At 39.2% G+C, this 19800-nt stretch overlaps 1 protein-coding gene across 2 annotated transcripts in view; it reads right to left on the bottom strand.

The window, feature by feature from the left end:
• Positions 1-120: 120 nt before the first annotated feature.
• LOC108704824 (telomere repeats-binding bouquet formation protein 1) overlaps positions 121-19800 on the bottom strand; it is a 32733-nt gene continuing 13053 nt past the window's right edge. Inside the window, exons 12-20 of one of the 2 annotated variants that reach the window (XM_018241508.2) lie at positions 17005-17156; positions 12685-13016; positions 11277-11338; positions 10370-10459; positions 8437-8583; positions 6791-6865; positions 6506-6610; positions 2414-2487; positions 121-1082 (exon numbers count right to left, since the gene is read on the bottom strand). In XM_018241508.2, the coding sequence (XP_018096997.2) occupies positions 885-1082; positions 2414-2487; positions 6506-6610; positions 6791-6865; positions 8437-8583; positions 10370-10459; positions 11277-11338; positions 12685-13016; positions 17005-17156 (1235 nt within the window). In that variant the 3' untranslated portion in view covers positions 121-884. The remainder of the gene's footprint in view (positions 1083-2413; positions 2488-6505; positions 6611-6790; positions 6866-8436; positions 8584-10369; positions 10460-11276; positions 11339-12684; positions 13017-17004; positions 17157-19800) is intronic. The other variant, XM_041590160.1, reaches the window with a different exon arrangement.

Below are 19800 nucleotides of genomic sequence, written 5' to 3' on the forward strand. Positions count from 1 at the left end.
CATATTGGAACACTAGCCCAAAACATTAGATGACCCAAATTGGGTTTAATAAATAAGGTAACACAACCCATAGGCCTACGGTGAGAGTGCAACCATGTTTCATTTGGTTCAACCTTCTGCTACTTCTTTTTCTGGGAAGATCACAAGTGCCATAGCTATTACAGTCATGCTGTAATATATATCTATCTATCTATCTATCTATCTATCTATCTATCTATCTATCTATCTATCTATCTATCTATCTATATATATATATATATGCATTGGCATTACAATGAAGTGTGTTGTGCTCCATTTTAGTTTCAGGGATAAGAGATAATGTTTACATTGCCACCAAATTGTACTAAAAAGGAAGTCTCTCTGGAGTCACAAAATAATAAAGACGTTTAAAGATTTCCCAAAGACCCTTAGGTTGAATGCTAAGATTCAGGGAGATTTCGTTTCCCAGTGACAAATCGCCTCTTCTTCGGGTGACTAATCTCCCTGCCGACTAGAATCTAAATTGTCGGCGGGATCGCACTTGGACGGCGCTTCGTTTTCCGAAGTAGCACGAAGTAGCCCCACGAAGCATTCGAGTGCCATCCTGCCAGCGATTTAGATTCTAGCCGGCGGGAAGGCTTCTCAGGGAGATTAGTCGCGACTAAATCTCCTCGAGTCTTGGTGTGTGTCTCTAGCCTTAAAAATAATATGCCTGCTTTTGTTCAAATATTACAAACACATCAGGCCTACAAGAAAAACTGTGCACCTAAACCATTAATATATAAATGTTAATAATATGCTCCATTCTATGCCTTGTGGAGCCCAAATCAGGTAACTTTGCCCATGGCATTTGTTCTGGTATATTAAAATGCTCTAGGACTTTGATATTGAACCTTGGTTGAATCTTATTGTAGATTTTTTTGCAGCTGTTTGTATTTTTTGGACAAATTTACATTTGTTCTTCCCTTTAGAAATGGATAAGACCACAAAATATTATTCCAGTTGGGCCCAAACTTTTCTACACCATCCAAAAGATAATCCACTTCACTCGGAGTAAAATTTCTGCGAAATCTTCGTTTCTTTTTTCCTTTCTTTTCAGGACTCTATGAGTACAATGTAAATAATATAGTGAACAATACAGAGGATCATTTCTGGGATTAGCACTGATTGCAACAAGAAAACGCTAATCTTATTTTGCTGTATAATATAAAGAGAAAATAATCAGAGGAAATTGTATTAACCTAAATGGTAGAAGGAGACAGCAGATGTAATTACACAGCAGTAAAGGGCTGCAAACATCTATCATGTATCAGATCTTCACTAAACCTGAATACTAACCATATGTGCCTACATTGCATGCACATATTAACTTCTGATAGATATAAATCAGAAAAACTCTAATAAGATATTGTAAAATAAATGACATAGCAAGTTTAATATGCATTGTGGGCATATATTGGGCATATCAGACTACACACATGAGAGTTGAAAGGAGTTCTGAATCGCCAAACATCTAGTTTTTGTAATATATCAATTGGGAATCAAAAATCCATCATATCACAGAAATTAGGGTGCTGGCTTTTCATTTGCACTTTATTTTATTTAACACCATTAGTTTTATATATTCAAATGATACATATAAAGCATTTCTCCATTAACATTTCTAAAGTAAAATGTTCTGTTCTGTATGTTGTATTTCTGGAGAGATCTCTGCCACTTCTGAGAAGATGCAGAGGGTGAACTGGTGACCGTGCACAAGTGTAAGCATGTTTTTAATTATGTTCCAATAAAATGAGAAGTTTTAAATGATATTTCTATGGATGTGGTCTGGTGAATGCGCACTCATCAGGACAAAACGTTGCAATCTGAGTAAGAGGCACAAAACTTCACACAATTACAGTATGTGGCTAAGTGGTTAACTGCTACAGGTATGGGTTTCGTTAAATGGAAACCTGTTATTCAGAAAGCTCTGAATTAAAGGAAGGTCATCATCCTAGAGTACATTTTAAGCAAATAATTCTAATTTTTAAAAGTGATTCACTTTTTTCAGTAACTATGAAACAGTACCTTGTACTTGATGATAACTAAGCTACATGAATCCATATTGGTGGCAAAACAGTCCTATTAGTTTTATATAATACTGGACCTATTTTTAAGGAATGGTGAAAAGATCTCTCATCCATTCAGTATAATTGGTTCATTCCTGTACCTTGCAGTTCAACTGTTCTGGGCCTAGTTGACAGTGACAACTGTAATTGCAATGGAGCAGGGACTAATAGGAACAGTATCTGTAAAGTGTTGTGTAAACATGTTGTTCCTACATCAATTATCATGCTTAAGATGGATCGTTTTTCATTATCTGGCAGAGTGTGAAAAATAGAGATATATCAATATTACAAAATGCCCCTTCTCAAAAGAAAATGATGAAATGTACCAGATACTTTGATGAACTTTGAACGATTGTTGGTGTTTCTCCTGATGGTCTTGTGGTTCGATCAAGCACAGGATCTGAAAATGTAAACAAGAGTAACAACAGATTACCAGTAGTTAATTCTGCAAGTCATCTCTTTATCAGAACTGAAACAAAGTTCCATGGTACAGGATGGTGCTCCATGTATTGTGGCAAGAACATTTTGGCATACCATGTTTGTTTTTAACTGCTCATATTGAAACTGATATTACTCCCAGCTCTTTGGTTTTGGTCTCATCCCATACTTTTTTTTAAATGTATCACCTATCAATTATAAACAATTTGCACTTGCCTGAGTAGAGATGGAACAAATCTGAAATCAGCTTAGACCAGAGGCATAACAAGAAGTCTCATGAAGCCATTTATCATTTAAAGGCTTTATTAGACAATTTTTCAATAAAGACATGCTGGAAATTGCTTATCATATGTGCCCTGCTAAGCTCCATGTACGTCCTGGCCCCCGAAGCAGTTACAGGATCTGCTTGCTCTATAGTTACACAACTGGCTTAGATATTTATATTTAAATTGCTTGATCATGTTAATTTGTTTGCCTAGCAACTGAAATGTACGGTCTCATTTTTTAGAATCCACCTCTCCCCTATTTTGACATAATCAGTTGCTTGCTTTGGTTAATACAGTATAACATTAAATCCAGCACTCTGATAACAAGTCTGATTTAACAAGATTTAACAAGTCTGAAATCAGCTTAGACCAGAGGCATAACAAGAAGTCTGATGGTGCCATTTATCATTTAAAGGCTTTATTAAACAATTTTTTAATAAACACATGCTGAAAATTGCTTATCATATGTGCCCTGCTAAGCTCCATGTACGTCCTGTCCCCCGAAGCAGTTACAGGATCTGCTTGCTCTATAGTTACACAACTGGCTTAGATATTTATATTGAAATTGCTTGATCATGTTCATTTGTTTGCCTAGCAACTGAAATGTACAGATGTATCCAATGTATCTCTTTTAGAATCCACCTCTCCCCTATTTTGACATAATTAGTTGCTTGCTTTGGTTAATACAGTATAACATTCAATCCAGCAGCACTCCGATAAGTGAATCAAATATTTATTCATGCCACTAGCCAAGCAACGTTTCGGGCTATTCCAGCCCTTTATCAAGCCAAAATAGGGGAGAGGTGGATTCTAAAATAGATACATTGGATACATCTGTACAATTCAGTTGCTAGGCAAACAAATGAACACGATCAAGCAATTTAAATATAAATATTTAAGCCAGTTGTGTAACTATTAGGGATGTCGCGGACTGTTCGCCCGCGAACTAATTCGCGCGAACATCGGCCGTTCGCGTCCGCCGAATGTTCGCAAACGTCGCGCGACGTTCGCCAATTTGGGTTCGCCTTAGCTGGCGCTTATTTTTGCACTCTCGCCCCAGACCAGCAGATACATGGCAGCCAATCAGGAAGCTCTCCCTCCTGGACCACCCCCACACCCCCTGGACCACTCCCCTTCCATATATAAACTGAAGCCCTGCAGCGTTTTTTCATTCTGCCTGTGTGTGCTTGGAAGAGCTAGTGTAGGGAGAGAGCTGTTTAGTGATTTGAGGGACAGTTGATAGTAACTTTGCTGGCTAGTAATCTACTTGATACTGCTCTGTATTGTAGGGACAGAACTCTGCAGGGATTTGAGGGACAGTGAGTTTAGGTTAGTTAGCTTTGCTGACTAGTAATCTACCTTCTACTGCAGTGCTCTGTATGTAGCTGCTGTGGGCACTGCTTCTGATCTCATCTGCTGACTGCTGTAATAACCCAATAGTCCTTGTAAAGACTGCTTTTATTTTCTTTTTTGTTTTTTACTTTGCTACTATAAGAGCCTATATAAGAGTGCTATTAGTCTAGCTGTGTTGGGGAGTGGGACTGGTGTGCTGCTCCTCCTAGTAGTTCACCACTACCAGCACCAACCAGAGTCAAAATTGTTACAAAGTATCTTATTTGCACCTGTTAGCTGTTCTGAGCTCTCTGCCAAAAGCTAATTAAGTTAGAAACTGTTTTTTTTCTGGCTGTTCAGTTCAGAGAAAAGAGGGACTGGTGTGCTGCTCCTCCTAGTAGTTCACCACTACCAGCACCAACCAGAGTCAAAATTGTTACAAAGTATCTTATTTGCACCTGTTAGCTGTTCTGAGCTCTCTGCCAAAAGCTAATTAAGTTAGAAACTGTTTTTTTTCTGGCTGTTCAGTGCAGAGAAAAGAGGGACTGGTGTGCTGCTCCTCCTAGTAGTTCACCACCACCAGCACCAACCAGAGTCAAAATTGTTACAAAGTATCTTATTTGCACCTGTTTTAGCTGTTCTGAGCTCTCTGCCAAAAGCTAATTAAGTTAGAAACTGTTTTTTTTCTGGCTGTTCAGTTCAGAGAAAAGAGGGACTGGTGTGCTGCTCCTCCTAGTAGTTCACCACCACCAGCACCAACCAGAGTCAAAATTGTTACAAAGTATCTTATTTGCACCTGTTAGCTGTTCTGAGCTCTCTGCCAAAAGCTAATTAAGTTAGAAACTGTTTTTTTTCTGGCTGTTCAGTGCAGAGAAAAGAGGGACTGGTGTGCTCCTCCTCCTAGTAGTTCACCACCACCAGCACCAACCAGAGTCAAAATTGTTACAAAGTATCTTATTTGCACCTGTTTTAGCTGTTCTGAGCTCTCTGCCAAAAGCTAATTAAGTTAGAAACTGTTTTTTTTTCTGGCTGTTCAGGGGCGATTCTGGCCCCTCCACCGCCTGAGGCAGCAGCAGTTGCTGCTGCCCCCCCTCCCCTGCAAATTCGCTCTTAAAGTACCAGGAGCAGCATTTTTGCTGCCCCTGGTACCTAGCGGGGCGCTGCCGCCTGAGGCGACAGCCTCAACTCGCCTCATAGGTGAAGCACCCCTGTGGCTGTTCAGTGCAGGGAAAAGAGGGACTGGTGTGCTGCTCCTCCTAGTAGTTCACCACTACCAGCACCAACCAGAGTCAAAATTGTTACAAAGTATCTTATTTGCACCTGTTAGCTGTTCTGAGCTCTCTGCCAAAAGCCAATTAAGTTAGAAACTGTTTTTTTTCTGGCTGTTCAGTGCAGAGAAAAGAGGGACTTTCCAGTACAAAAGAGGGACAGGGGGTTGAGTGGTCAAAAGAGGGACAGTTGGGAGGTATGCAAGTGCCACCTAGCTGTGTGAGCTTTTTCACATTCTGTCTAAATAACAATAATAATTCCGTGTCCGTAAACATCACCTGAGTGATGTTTTTACAGCAGCAATAATATATTCCGTATCCACTACTGTATACGTTGCCCTTGCAGGCATTGTTTGCCCAGTCTTTAACCAAGTGCCACCTAGCTGTGTGAGCTTTTTCACATTCCGTGTCCAGAAACATCACCTGAGTGACGTAGTGTGATTTCTGCCCTTTACAGCACAAAACGCAGCGCTGTGTCAACAATGTATTTTTCAGATACATTTTTGCCCTTGATCCCCCTCTGGCATGCCACTGTCCAGGTCGTTGCACCCTTTAAACAACTTTAAAATCATTTTTCTGGCCAGAAATGTCTTTTCTAGCTTTTAAAATTCGCCTTCCCATTGAAGTCTATGGGGTTCGCGTCGTTCGCGAACCGTTCGCATTTTTGGACGCAAGTTCGCGAATATGTTCGCGAACATTTTTTCCGCCGTTCGCTACATCCCTTTGTAACTATAAAGCAAGCACTTATAGCCCGGCTTGATAAAGGGCTGGAATAGCCCGAAACGTCGCTTGGCTAGTGGCACGAATGATTATTTGATTCACTTATCGGAGTGCTGCTGGATTTAATGTTATTCCGTGGAAATTTACCTTTGCAGAGAGGAACACAGCCGTGCACCCGGCGCTTCAACAAGCGATATAGTGTGAGTGTGGCACTATTATCGACTTTATTGCTTTGGTTAATAGTTATTGCATTTGACTTACTTCTGCCAAACTCATTCACTTCCATTGTATCTGCCGTGGCACATAAGTGGTTAAAGCTAAAATGTGAGAGGTTAATAAAAATGCATTACTCATGTAACCTCGATCAGAATCAGTTGCTACTGGCAATACCTACTACTTTTTAAACAAGCAGATTTGTGAGTTAATTCTTGCTTCCCTTTTACAGGTCTTCCTGTAACTGCTGAACGATTTCCTGTTCTTAACGGTGTCAATAAAAAATCTGAAATATAATTAGATATAATTATCTTTTCATGAACTTTTGTGCCATGGACCCCAACATTCCAGGCAAAAAAAATGAAATATTAATTTAATAATATTTAGCTGCATGCTTTTAATGTATTGTGCTGTGTGAGTTTCTTTGACTTTAAAACGTAGATCTCACAGATTAAAGCATACTTACGATTAGTGTCCATTTTACTTCGAAGAAATTTCTCGTAACTCATGCCTCCTTTTCTAAGTGGCGTTAACAGTTTATCTATAAAGTATCAAAAACCAATCAATAAAGCCACACTTTGTGCAAGTTGGACAATAACTGCCTAGAGTGACATTCACTTATTGAATTTTCTAAAATGTGCAGAGCTAAAGAAGTTCTAACATTTCTCTATTAGCAAAGGAAATGTGGAGAGGGCATCTCTGTTTTTCCATGACGATATCTGTGTTGCTTAGCAACATTCAGTAATGCCTTTAGGCACGCAGGCATGAGAAGAAGTGATGGTCAGGGTTTAGTGCATTGCTGTTGAATTCTGAATAAATTCATGAATATTCTTTCAGACATTTTAAAAGCTGGTTTACATGAGTAGCAGCATTTAATATAACAATCACAAAATTGTAACATTTGGGGAGACCATTATTCTTTTGACTCACAGGTTTATGTTTTACTTTCCTGTCCTTTAAGCATAAATCCAAATAATTTTGTTGATATGGAGTACTTTCACTTTTGCACTACTATGGGATCCATTATCAGGAAACCCGTTGTCCAGAAAGCTCAGAATTATGGAAAGGCCATCTCCTAAAGATTTCATTTTATCCAAATAATCAAAATTTTTCAGAATGATTGAATTTTTCCCTGTAATAATAACACAGTACCTTGTACTTGATCCCAACTAAGATATAATTAATCCTTATTGGAAGCAAAACCAGTTTATTGGCTTTATTTAATATTTACATGATTTTCTATTAGACTTAAGGTATGAAGATCTGAACTATTGAAAGATCCGTTGTCCAGAAAACCCCAGGTCCAGAGCATTCTGGAAACAGGAACTAATAGGAAAGAGTGATTGTGGTCAGATGATTAAAGAAATTAATTAGTGCACATATGAATAAAGGATTATCCTTTTATTAGCTAAAAACAGATTGTGAGGAATAACAACCCCCTTAAAGAAAAACTTCTAGATAAAGATAACTACATTGCCATATTGGCCTATTCTGCAGTAACACAGTCAGTAAGATACTCGGCATTAAGTATATTATGTATACACAATAATATTGTTAATATCCATTGTCCGTAAATAATTTATTATGTCTGTTCTTCCAATGTGCTGCATTTTTTTACACACCCAAAAAAGCCCACAAACGGTTTATTCCCATCAGGTCCCTGATACAGCCTGCATCTTGTTGTGAGGGGATGAGTAGGGAGAGGGAGGAAAAGGCAACACTTACATGCTTCTCCTCACTCTTTATGAATCCAGTGCTGCCAAACACAGCATTGTATTCATGAGGACAAAGTGTAAAAATATGGTGGATTGCCCTTGTTTTTTTCACTTTGCACCCTGCCTTCTCTATTGAAGTAGGATTCAGAAGGCAGGGGGCAAATGTGCGAGGGCAATCCACCAGGCTGCATTAAGGCCCTGTACATACTGCCTGGTCAATGGAAGGCAGTGAGGACAGAGTTGCCTTGGCCCCACTGCACTCTGTACCCAGTGCTAGATAAAAAGAGTGTAGCCAGACCCTGGACAGACCTGCCCCCTAAAGGTGTGATAAGGTGTTTTATTATCAAACAGCTGATATTTTGTGATGTAGTTATTACTTTAATGGGTTCATAAATACCATTTATATGTAGTAATTTCTTTAGTTCACTTTTATACTGCTCTTCTGCTTTTACTATAACCATGTGATGATCACACAAGTGCGAGGAATCACGCAAAATACTTGTACAGTTCCTGCTGTTCATGGCCATCCCTGTTGCTAAACATCCTGCAAAATAAATGAGCAAAAGGCACTACACGTGTTTATATATATGATTTGTTATGATATTTTCTTATCTTTATTATAGTGTATTAAAGGGGATTATACCCCCTTGTTCAGCATGAACTCAATGAACAGGGCTTGTGCAGAACATACTTTTTGCCAGTTGGTTTTTATTTTTGAGTTAAACAGGGCCTCTGGGGAAACTGAAGGTATTCCATGTTTAGTTCTTACACGGTAGATAATTCAGTGCACAGATAATTCCCATCATAATGGATTACTAATAACAAAGCAGGTGAAAGGAGGGTGAAGTATATTGGAAATATGATTATCTACCTTGCAAGGAGCAAACATGGAGTAGCTTCAACCTCTTTGTTTGCTCTGTTTTAGTCAAGAAATAATGAAAATGAAAACCATATTTTTTTGCAATCAAGACAATAGGCAAAACATTTGCTCAGAACAAGCCCTATTAATTTGGCTCATGTTTAACAAAGGGTTGTACAGTGCCTTTAAAGGTTTAGGAACATTGGCAACGTCTGTGTACTTGTGTAAATCACTTTATGTTTTTTTCTGACTATATCCCAAGTAACAGGTACTGCCTTAATGCAACTCCATTTCCAGCAGCCCAGATACAGAAGCGTTGTTCAAGATGCAGCGTTGTTCAATTACTGACAAGCAGAGAGGCAAAAGCTCTAAGAAAATGATTTGGCAACTGCACACCTGGGGGCAGATTCACTAAGGGTCGAATTTCGAAGTTAAATATACTTCGAAATTCGACCCTCGAATTGAAATCCTTCGACTTCGAATATCGAAGTCGAAGGATTTAGCGCTAAACGTTCGATCGAACGATCGAAGGATTTTTCGTTCGATCGAACGATTAAATCCTTCGAATCGAACGATTCGAAGGATTTTAATCAAACGATCGAATGAATATCCTTCGATCAAAAAAAGTTTAGCAAGCCTATGGGGACCTTCCCCATAGGCTAACATTGACTTCGGTAGGTTTTATCTGCCGAAGTAGGGGGTCGAAGTTTTTTTTAAAGGGAAAGTACTTCAACTATCGAATGGTCGAATAGTTGAACGATTTTTACTTCGAATCGTTCGATTTCGTTCGAATTCGAACTAATTTAACCAATTCGATGGTCGAAGTACCCAAAAAATACTTCGAAATTCGAATTTTTTTCATTCGAATCCTTCACTCGAAGTTAGTGAATCTGCCCCCTAGAGTATAAGTAATACAAGAAAAAAAAAATAAACACAAAACATTGGACTGGAAAAGTTTCCAGCATAGTATGTGAACAGAGTGCTCTCTGTCATTGCAAATCTCATGGAAAACCCATAGAGCAGATTGTGGTGGCAAGACATAAAACTGTACAAGTTTCATACACATGTGCAAGTAAATCCGTTCTGTACCTATTTAATGTATTTAAAAAACATTTTTTGTTTGGTTTTCGAAATGACTACTTCCTGTTATCAGCTTAGTTGGTTTAAATAGAGATTATTCTTGCACACTGATATCGGGCAGATACGTGGATACAAAAAACATCTGTTGTGATTTGGCCTTTTTTCATCTCTTCTGCTTCTGGTATAACCATCTGCCAATCACACAAGTACTAGGATCACATGTCCTATTCCCACAAATGCTTCAAGAACCAGGTAGTTGGAAACTAGAAGTAGTTTTGGTTTCTCCATTTACCCAGTTTAGCTCAAGAATTTAAAAACAACAGATTTTACTTAAATACAAAAATAGACAAACAGTATGTTCAGTATGTTTTCCTTAAAGACAATTATTTACCTGCACACCTTGATTTATCACTTGTGTTTTCGGAAGAAAGAATAGTACAAATCTCTTTGTCAATGATGTCTGAGCATAAAGTCAAGGGATCTAAAAACCAAAATAAAAAGGTACAAAAAGCGATTCTGTTGGTCCTGTCAACAGGTCCACAGTGACACTTATGACACTTCTATATGAGACGTTATGACACTTCTATATATTAACTTTCCAAGTAAAAGTGTAAAAATATGTATTTGCACCTGTCACAATCAGGCTCAACATTTTCCTGCAGATACTACAGGTATCAGGTAAGGGGCAGTCAGCAGGTGAGGAATGGTGTATCTTCCATTGTGGCAAATGCAAAGGAAGCCCAAGGAACGTGCTGGGCTTACACCGATGTATGCACAACTTAAGTGTAGTTCAGCTAGCAAAACTATGGCAGTAGTGCTTCATTCTTACAATACAGTAGAACCCCCATTTTACTTTTTTCAGGGGACCAGAAAAAAGTGGTGTAAAATCCAGGACAATGTAAAATCAGCAATTGTATAATGCTTGATATATAAGTGGAACCACATATGTAAAATGAGGGAAAATGTACAATCAGGGAATGTAAATTTGAGGTTTCAGCGTATGAGTAATGCACATACAAAGCAAATTATCATCCAAAGCCTGATACAGCTGCACTTTATTCCATATTCAGTCAAATACTTAGGGGGTGGATTTAGCTGAACACTAATATCATGGGACTTTAAAGCACTTGGCCGCTAAAACTTAAAAAAAAAAATTATTCACAGATATTGCTGGAAATATTTGTACTGGATGATTTAGTAGTCAGCCAAATTATAGATCAAATGCATCCCTTAATTTTGTAATCATTCAATTTACAAAGCAATACCCCAAGCAGAGAAATACCTATCTGCCTCTTTACCTTGGTATCCTGCTTTGCTCTTGTCTTCACTCAAAGTCAGGGTCTGATTAAATGTCTCCTCCCTTCAACATAAATAAATAAAATATTCAGTGTTAGTGCAAATTGTAATGCAACAGATAGTTTAAATGTGGCTATCATTCATTCTCTGTCAGCCTCAGACTCAAATACTGATTTGTGCTCATATAATTTCATTAACCTGCAAGCATTATATCATATAACTATGACTTAATTTATACTCTGCTATGTATCATCTCACAGAATTATGTGGAGATACTGTCAGGAGTCATATGCCACATAATAATGTATACAATAAATCATTGCTTATCTCAGGGCAGACAGCCTTATTATTAAAATTATTCACCAATGTTTATACATAGCCAAATTCCGCGGGCTCTTTAACAGAAGGAAGATCATACTTAAATCAGAATATAGCACTTAAAATGTATTTTTTTTGGATTCAGGAGAGACAGTTTTAAAAAATGCAAATTCTTGTAATTAGGTAAACTGTAGCTCACCAGTACTGGTTCTTCTGTAGGTTATCCTGCAGGGGTGTCCTGTCTCAACACCCCGAATGATACAATGAAAGAAAATATTGTATATTGCAGGACAAATCCAAGGCAGTAAACTTGCTGCAATTACTTCCCCAATAAACATTTTGCAGTTGAAGTTTACTGCCTTGGATTTGTCCTGCAATATACCATATTTTCTTTGATTAACTTCTTCCCCTTGCTATTTGCCTTGCCGCACTATTACCATAATGGGAAAGTTATGATTAAATGTATATTTTAAATTCAAGGGTGCTTTAAGCACTTTCTGCAAATATGGGGCCTAACTTTGTTATTCTTAAGAGTTTTGTTGGTCCACCATGGGAAATTACTTATTACAAAATTACTTATTTTGATACGGTGCTTTTTGTCAACCACAAGTATTTAATGCATTTTGTCTTTTATTTATTTTGAATGCTCGCCCTAAACCATAATTGGATTAAAATGAAAATCAGATACAGGTATGGGACCTGTTATCCAGAATGCTCGGGACCTGGGGTTTTCCGGATTACGGGTCTTTTCCGTAATTTGGATCTTTATAATTTATGTCTACTAGAAAATTATGTAAACATTAAATAAACCCAACAGGCTGGTTTTGCATCCAATAAGGATTCATTATATCTTAGTTTGGATCAAGTACAAGGTACTGTTTTATTATTTCAAAGAAAAAGGAAATCATTATTAAAAATTTGGATAATGTGGATGAAATGGAGTCTATCGAAGGGTTTACGGATAACGGACCCCATACTTGTATTCATATATCACCAGTGGTATATTTTCATTATCTGATCACTGTAAAGATGTATCCTACTTTGCAGTCAAACTTGTAACTGATTTGATATTTCATAAACTAACACTTGTACCTGCAGTTGATACCCTTGGTTTTTTTAGAGTCAGTCCTACAGGTAGTTTTATTTCTTCTGGGTTCCTGTGCGAACCTAGGAGGCTGCAGGACTTCTTCATAATGTTTCTTCTTTATATGATGCTGCTTAGTTTGAAGGACTGGATCCCTTGGAGGAGGGTTATTTATGGAAGTGTCTGAGTTGCAGTCTGAATCTCTGCAGGGTAAGTCCATGTGATTCCTTTCTGGCTCAGCTTGGTTGTCACCACTAATATTACCTGCAGGAATGAATGTTGAAGCAGCAGCGTGGTGCTGTGAGGTTACATCTGCAAATATCTGCCTCTTTACATTTTCCTGTAAAATTAAAAAAAAAAAAAACAATCTGCTACTGTACCAGTGATGCCCACAATCAGCTTGCAAAAAAGAAGAGTACATTTTACACAATTAAAAAAAAAAACATCTAGGGTGATACATTCAGCAGAAGATAATAACTGAATTCTTTACTGCTGCTGTATATTTAAACAGCTATACATATACCTTACTGTTATCATGTATATTTTCTTTTACTGGAATGACAATGGTAGGATTTGCATGAATCTAACAATAAAAATCAATAAATTAAATACAATGTACCTAATCATACATTTTTTTTTAAATAATGTAATCAGTCTGAAGCTGGGCATCAAGTACTGTATTCAATACTTTTTAAAATGTATAAAAAAGTGTTGTATAAACCATATTATTTACAAGATTTCTGTGTAAAACACTGCTAATAATGTAAGCAAAGACATATATATCTGTGCTAGAACTATATGTCCTAAAGACAATGAAATAGGGAAGCATATACCCCATATACATAAAACATTGGTTTTCATTTAATATCATTTTAATTTAATATCATTTGCATACAAAGGAAAAAATAGGAGTCAAATTATCTAGGTACACATTATTTATTCCTAAATTTCCTAAATTTCATCATGGCAAAGTGTTGAATTAAAACTTAACTTGTAATTCATTAGTTAAAAAAAATAGATATATTTATTGGTAAATCATTTTTTAATAAACAGCACACAAACAAAATAAAAACAACAAAGTGGTCATATTGAGGGGCTGGATTAAGTGTCATCCAACTTGTGTTGTACTCAAAACTCAGCACCATAACTTACTCAGAGGAAATAGAAAAAATGATAGAATCAATGCTTCATGCCAACTATTTTGTATCTCTTACCACCAGCACCTCACCAGGGACTATCACCTACATAAGTGTAGACAATAGAAGCGTCTCCTATACAGTAAGAAATGGTGTGAATTAAAATATTTATGTTATTCGTCCAGTGTTAATAAGGAAGACCCAAGAGTCACATAAATCTGCAGTCCCCGCACTCTCCCCAGTGTCAATTGATAGAAACACAGCTTTCATTAAATACACTCTTAGCACTTCCATACATTTGTGCACATCCGGATCAGGTGGTAGATGCATAGGGTTGCCACCGGATTTCACCCAGAGAGACGGTTTTTGGAAGGACTGCCCTTTCTGGATTTCCAAAATAGCAAATCCGGACTGGACATTGAAGTGAATGACATGGCATTCAGCCAGTCGCTGATCTCCACGTCATCAGTCCCGCCCCCCCAACATCTCTGGCCCATCCCTATGTCACCGGCTCGCCCCCCGCCTAGGGTTGCCACCTTTTCTGGAAAAAATACCGGCCTTCCTATATATTTATATTTTTTCCCTATTAATAACATTGGGATCAACCGTCATTTTTACCGGCTAGGTCGGTAAAATACCGGCCTGGAGGCAACCCTACCCCCGCCCGTTTTCTCAACAACAAAAAATAGGTGGTGACCCTATAGCTGCAGGGTTCCCTCAGTGCCCACTACCAAAAGAAAAGGGCACGCATGACACTTGCATGCCAAATACTGGAAATAATGTTGGAAAACACTGTCAATAATGCAAGAACACTGGAAATTACACCAGGCATATTTAGAAAATAGTGAGTACAACTACACCTGATTTGGATAGAGCATACTCGCTGTTGTTTTAATAATGGACCTTGCTTCAGGCGGCAGTAAACGGCCAGTGAAAAAGCCGCCGCTGGTAACTGGCTGCTTACTGCCCCTGGCAATGACAAGTAAGCTTTATCAGAAAGGTCTATATAAATACACTATATACACTATATAAATACACCAATAAACCATCAACGTAATGCTGCTCTGAGTCCTCTGTCAAAAGAAACACCACATTTCTGTCCTTCTATTGTGTACACATGGGCTTCTGTATCAGACTTCCTTCTTTCAGCTTAAACCTCTAGGGCTAGGCATGAGCATGCTCAATTTGCTCCTCTCCCCTCCCTCCTCTTCCTGATGTAATCTGAGCCCAGAGTTATGAGTGAGCAGGAAGAGACTCAAGCAGGAAGTGATGTCACACCAAGTTAATATGGCAGCTGCTATTCTCTACAACCAGATATAACATCTAGAGCTGTTTACTCAGGTATGGTAAAGCAATCTACAGAATAAATATAGTGTTCTAGCTTGCACTATTGCGTCTAATCTATTTTGCAATAATCTGCCTCAGTAGCTTTCCTTCTTCTTTAAGAGGTGAATTTCTGTTTCGTAAAACCTATAGCTCTCAATGCACTAGCGATGTGGCCCCCCTTTTGACCCGCTCTTAAGCGCAGAGCAGGAGAGGGGGTGGCATCGCTAGTGCAAGATTACCCCTGATTGGCCACGATTACGGAAGGTTATTGCGTCAAGAGTAATTGCGTCATGAGAGTAATTGCGATAGTAATGGTGCTGGAATTCTGCACTTAAACGCTTCATTGTGGGAAAAACCATGGCGATTGCACTTTGCTCACTGCATGGGTGGATGTATATGTGTTCACTTGCTGTCTTTTTGTAGTTGCTAAATCATGCTCCATTGAAGAGGAGTATAAATATGAATGTCCATGTCCCCCTTGTGACAGTCATAATAATGTGGATGCAATTTGCCACAATTTACAAATGGGTTACATGCTATAAATCCATGTTTCACCATAAATTGTGCGTAGCAGCAGCTTAAAGATTTTGGCAGGCTTAACCCTTACTGTAATTCTGGGTAAAACATACTAGTTGTATCACTGAAGACAATATACATGAGGGGGCCCGGATGCGCCACACTTACTTGGTTAGCCGGGCCCCCCTGCTTTCTGAGAGCTGCCGACTTCAGGAAGGCAGGGCAGGAGCACAGGGCAGGTATCGTCTGACCATTCCTTTCCCTTATTGGTCACAGAGTTTAAGTCCCAGTTGAGCTGCTCAGGGATTGGTAACTGAAGTTTGACCTTCCCCTCCAGCTCATCCAATCACCATGCAGCTTTACCGGGACCTGAAATTCTGTGACCAGTAAGGGAAAAAATGCTGTCACTGGAAGAAGATGCAGCCACCAGTGCTCCCCTCCTCCCTTCTGAAGTTGGCTGCTCACTGACAGCAGGTGGGCCACACTAATGAAGTAAGTGCAACATGCCCTGGGCACCAATTTTTTTTAAACTTTTTAAAGTTTCTTTACATAGACGTTTAAGGGGCCCTGGCCATCAATATTTTTTTAATGTGGGGGAGCACTGGCCACCGATTTTTTTTTCTACCATGCGGGGTTCTAGCCACCAATATTTTTTCATGGGGGGACCTGACCACAAATTTTTTTTTTATAGGGGGCCCTGACCACAAATGTTTTTTTATGGGAGCTCTGACCACAAATGTTTTTTATGGGGGACCCTGACCACAAATGTTTTTTATGGGGGACCCTGACCACAAATATTTTTTTGGGGGGGGCCCTGACCACAAATTTTTTTTTTATGTGGGGCCCTGACCACAAACGTTTTTTTATGGGGGGCCCTGACCACAAATGTTTTTTGGGGGGGGGTCTGACCACAAATATTTTTTTTATGGCGGGCCCTGACCACAAATGTTTTTTTTATCTGGGGTCCTGACCACAAATGTTTTTTTATGGGGGGCCCTGACCACCAATATTTTTTTTTTTTAACATGTGGGAACCCTAGCCACCAATATATTTTTTTTTACTGTGGGGTGGGGAGGGCGGACCTGTAGGTGGGGCTTGTGGTGGGTGCAGTCCAGGGGCCCAGGAAATTTGCCGTATGGGGCCCTGCGATTTCTGATGGCGGCCCTGCATGCATGTAGGACACAGACTTTGGAAGCAAGTACTGAAAGCAAAAACAGAGATCTGTTGGGGATAACCCCTAAGAAACATCACATACATCACATACAACACACACTCAAATACAAAATATAAAAGCAATTATGCATTTTACAAAATAAAATGCATTTATTTTTCTTGGCATTGTAGACTAACCTCTTTATGTTGTTTTTCTAAATGTTCTATTTGTTTATATACATTCTTTGCCTTTTTCCAGTAATCAAACATTTGCTTCATTCTTGTCTTGTCACTGGAGTCTGCTAATACAGCTGGAGCCTCTTCAGTTAGTTTGATTGATAATGCATTAGCTTTGTGGAAGAAATGAAAATTCAATTTATTGGTCATAATTACTCCAAGGGGCACATTTATCAAGGGTCGAATTTGGAATTCATGTGAGTTTTATAAAACTCCCATAAACTTGAAATTCGACCAATCAAAATGTATTTATAAAATCGAATTTTCCCAGCTCAGACAAATTTAATCGACCCTAAAACTCAAATCAAATTAAAAAACCTTGATTCGAGTTTTTTCTACGAAAAAAACATGAATGTCAGGAAGGCACCAAATTGATCCCCGCCTTCCCGACCCCCCCGGCACAAAAGGCCAGACGGGGGGGCTAGGTTCTCTAGGGTCTCCTTTGCCTCACAGCTAGGGAGAGACCCTTTACCCCGGGGTCCGCCGAAGCTTCACCCGGAGCACAAAATCCTTGGCCTGGAGGCAGAGCCCAGAAGGACTCTATTCGTGCCACCAAAGCCCGAGTGTACAGTTTAAGACAAGACAAACAAGACAAACACACGTGTAAAAAATAAGTGCCATCAAAAAATAAGTGCAAAATAAGTGCTTGGGGTGCCCGAAGGTATAAAAAAAAATTCCCACCTAGCCAAAAGGCACAGGTGGAGAAAAGTGAAAGCAAAATGAAAAGCGTGCGGTGCAAAAGTGCTGCTGTGCTGACCCACACACATATGATATTAAATCATCCTTCCGAGTCCTACCCGAAGGCATGGGCTCCATTGACCAAGTGTCCCAGGCACCGCCCGTGGATAGCTTGAGCGGGTGGGTCCCCCTTCGCCGAAACTAGGGAGGGCCTAGGGGTTTGGGGTCCTTTGGACTCCCCTTTGCCGAAGCTAGGGGGAGCCCGTCTACCCTGGGTCTGCCGAAGCTTCCCCCAGGGCGTGTCATGGCCTGCGAGTCCAGCCAAAGGGACTAGGACCCCATCCAGGGTGCTCAAACCAAACACGAAAAGGGTGCTGGAGAGAGTGGTGCAATGCTATTGATTGCCTTGTTAGGGTTGATGGCTAGCAAAGTCAGGTAATTAAAGAGCATGTGAGGGATACTAAAGGGGTATAGTGTAATAAAGTATGCCTCTTAATAAGGAGACAAGCATGAATGCAGATTGTGGCACTTACAAATGTTATGAAAGAAAAAAAAAGACAAGAAAAACATACTGCACTGAAAAATGCAAAGATTATGAGCACAATTAATGTATCCAGTATTGATCAGGCTTTTATAACATAACTGCTTAATGAGGCCCATGATTTTGAAACTGATCTAGATGAATGACAATTAAACATTTTTGCTCAAACATACAAATGTTTTGATTAAAGAAAATTGAGTGAAGGCTGCGCTGTTGCACAAATAGTCGGGTCGGGGAAAGCAGCACCAAAAAATAGTGGATCCACACTTCCACTGTGAGTAATAGAAGTCAGCAAGAGAGGTGCGCTATTAACCTTATAAATCCTTAAATACAGGCACCTAAAATGAAAAGAAACTACACATAGCCGAACGTACTACTCCAAATGTTTTGATTGACTTGCAGGTTAGACAATTTTTCTTCTTCTAACTCCTCTTATTAAAAGAGCATAATGAAAATAAAATACAGCAGAACATATAAACTTTGGCAGTATAGGGGCGTATCTGCATATATATGCAAGGAGAACTAAACCCTTATTTTCTATTCATAGTTATCTTGTATTTACTGCAGTATACCAGCTTAGCTACACATGAACTATCTGTGGGACACTCTAGCTAAATCCTGTTGAGTTTAAGTTAAGTCCTGTCCTGTTGATGTTGCTGCTAATTACTAAATACAAATACTAGAAAATGATATCCCTGATGTCTTTGTAAAGGCCTGATAAATATACCATGCTATGGTTTATGGGTCAAGAAGACCTGTTACACCTTGAAATAATCCCTCTCTTACCATGTTGGCCACACAACAATGTGCTCCTGGCTAAGGTCCTCCAACTTCAGCCAAGTAGAACATCAGGTTCCTTGTGAAAGCAGTGGAGTGTTACTGCATGCAAAGTCTAAATGCAGTGATGGCAGCTTTTTACACTGGTAATTTCACTTGTACAGTAGATGGCAATGATGAGCAGGTTGTCAGATTCTGCCTTATAGTCATTGATATAATCTTAGCTTTACAGGGAAAGCAAAATCAGGTCTGGACTAAGAATAGGCCCTGGTATATCAAGCACACAAAGGCCCAAACAACAACCTACAGGCCCAATAAATATTGACTGTCTATATGGCATTTTATAGAAGCCTCTCTATCATTTGCCAGAATGTACAGGCCCCCAGTCTGAGCCTCTTCCTTATTTATCATTTGTTCCTTATACCTGATTTATTCTCTGTTCTTTGTCGTACAGAGCCCTTTCTGGCTATTGTACTCCCTACCCTATTATTCACACCTGGTACCCCAGGCTGGTGCTCCTGTTAGCAGAAAACGGTACTGGCCTGGGATTCTTCTCAGAGAGCACCACAGAGCGATACACTTCTTCTGCTTCATCTTTGATCACTACCCCGGGCCGATGCATGTGCAGTAAAGTGAAAAGCCATCTTATTCGTTAAAGCTCAGCTTTTCACTCAACTGCACATGCGCACCCATGTAAAAAAAAGGAAGAAGCAGGAAGAGGATTGCTTGCTTGCTGAGAACAATACTGTTTTGCTGCAGTT

Source organism: Xenopus laevis, chromosome 4L, assembly GCF_017654675.1.
Source record: "Xenopus laevis strain J_2021 chromosome 4L, Xenopus_laevis_v10.1, whole genome shotgun sequence".
Taxonomy (NCBI): domain Eukaryota; kingdom Metazoa; phylum Chordata; class Amphibia; order Anura; family Pipidae; genus Xenopus; species Xenopus laevis.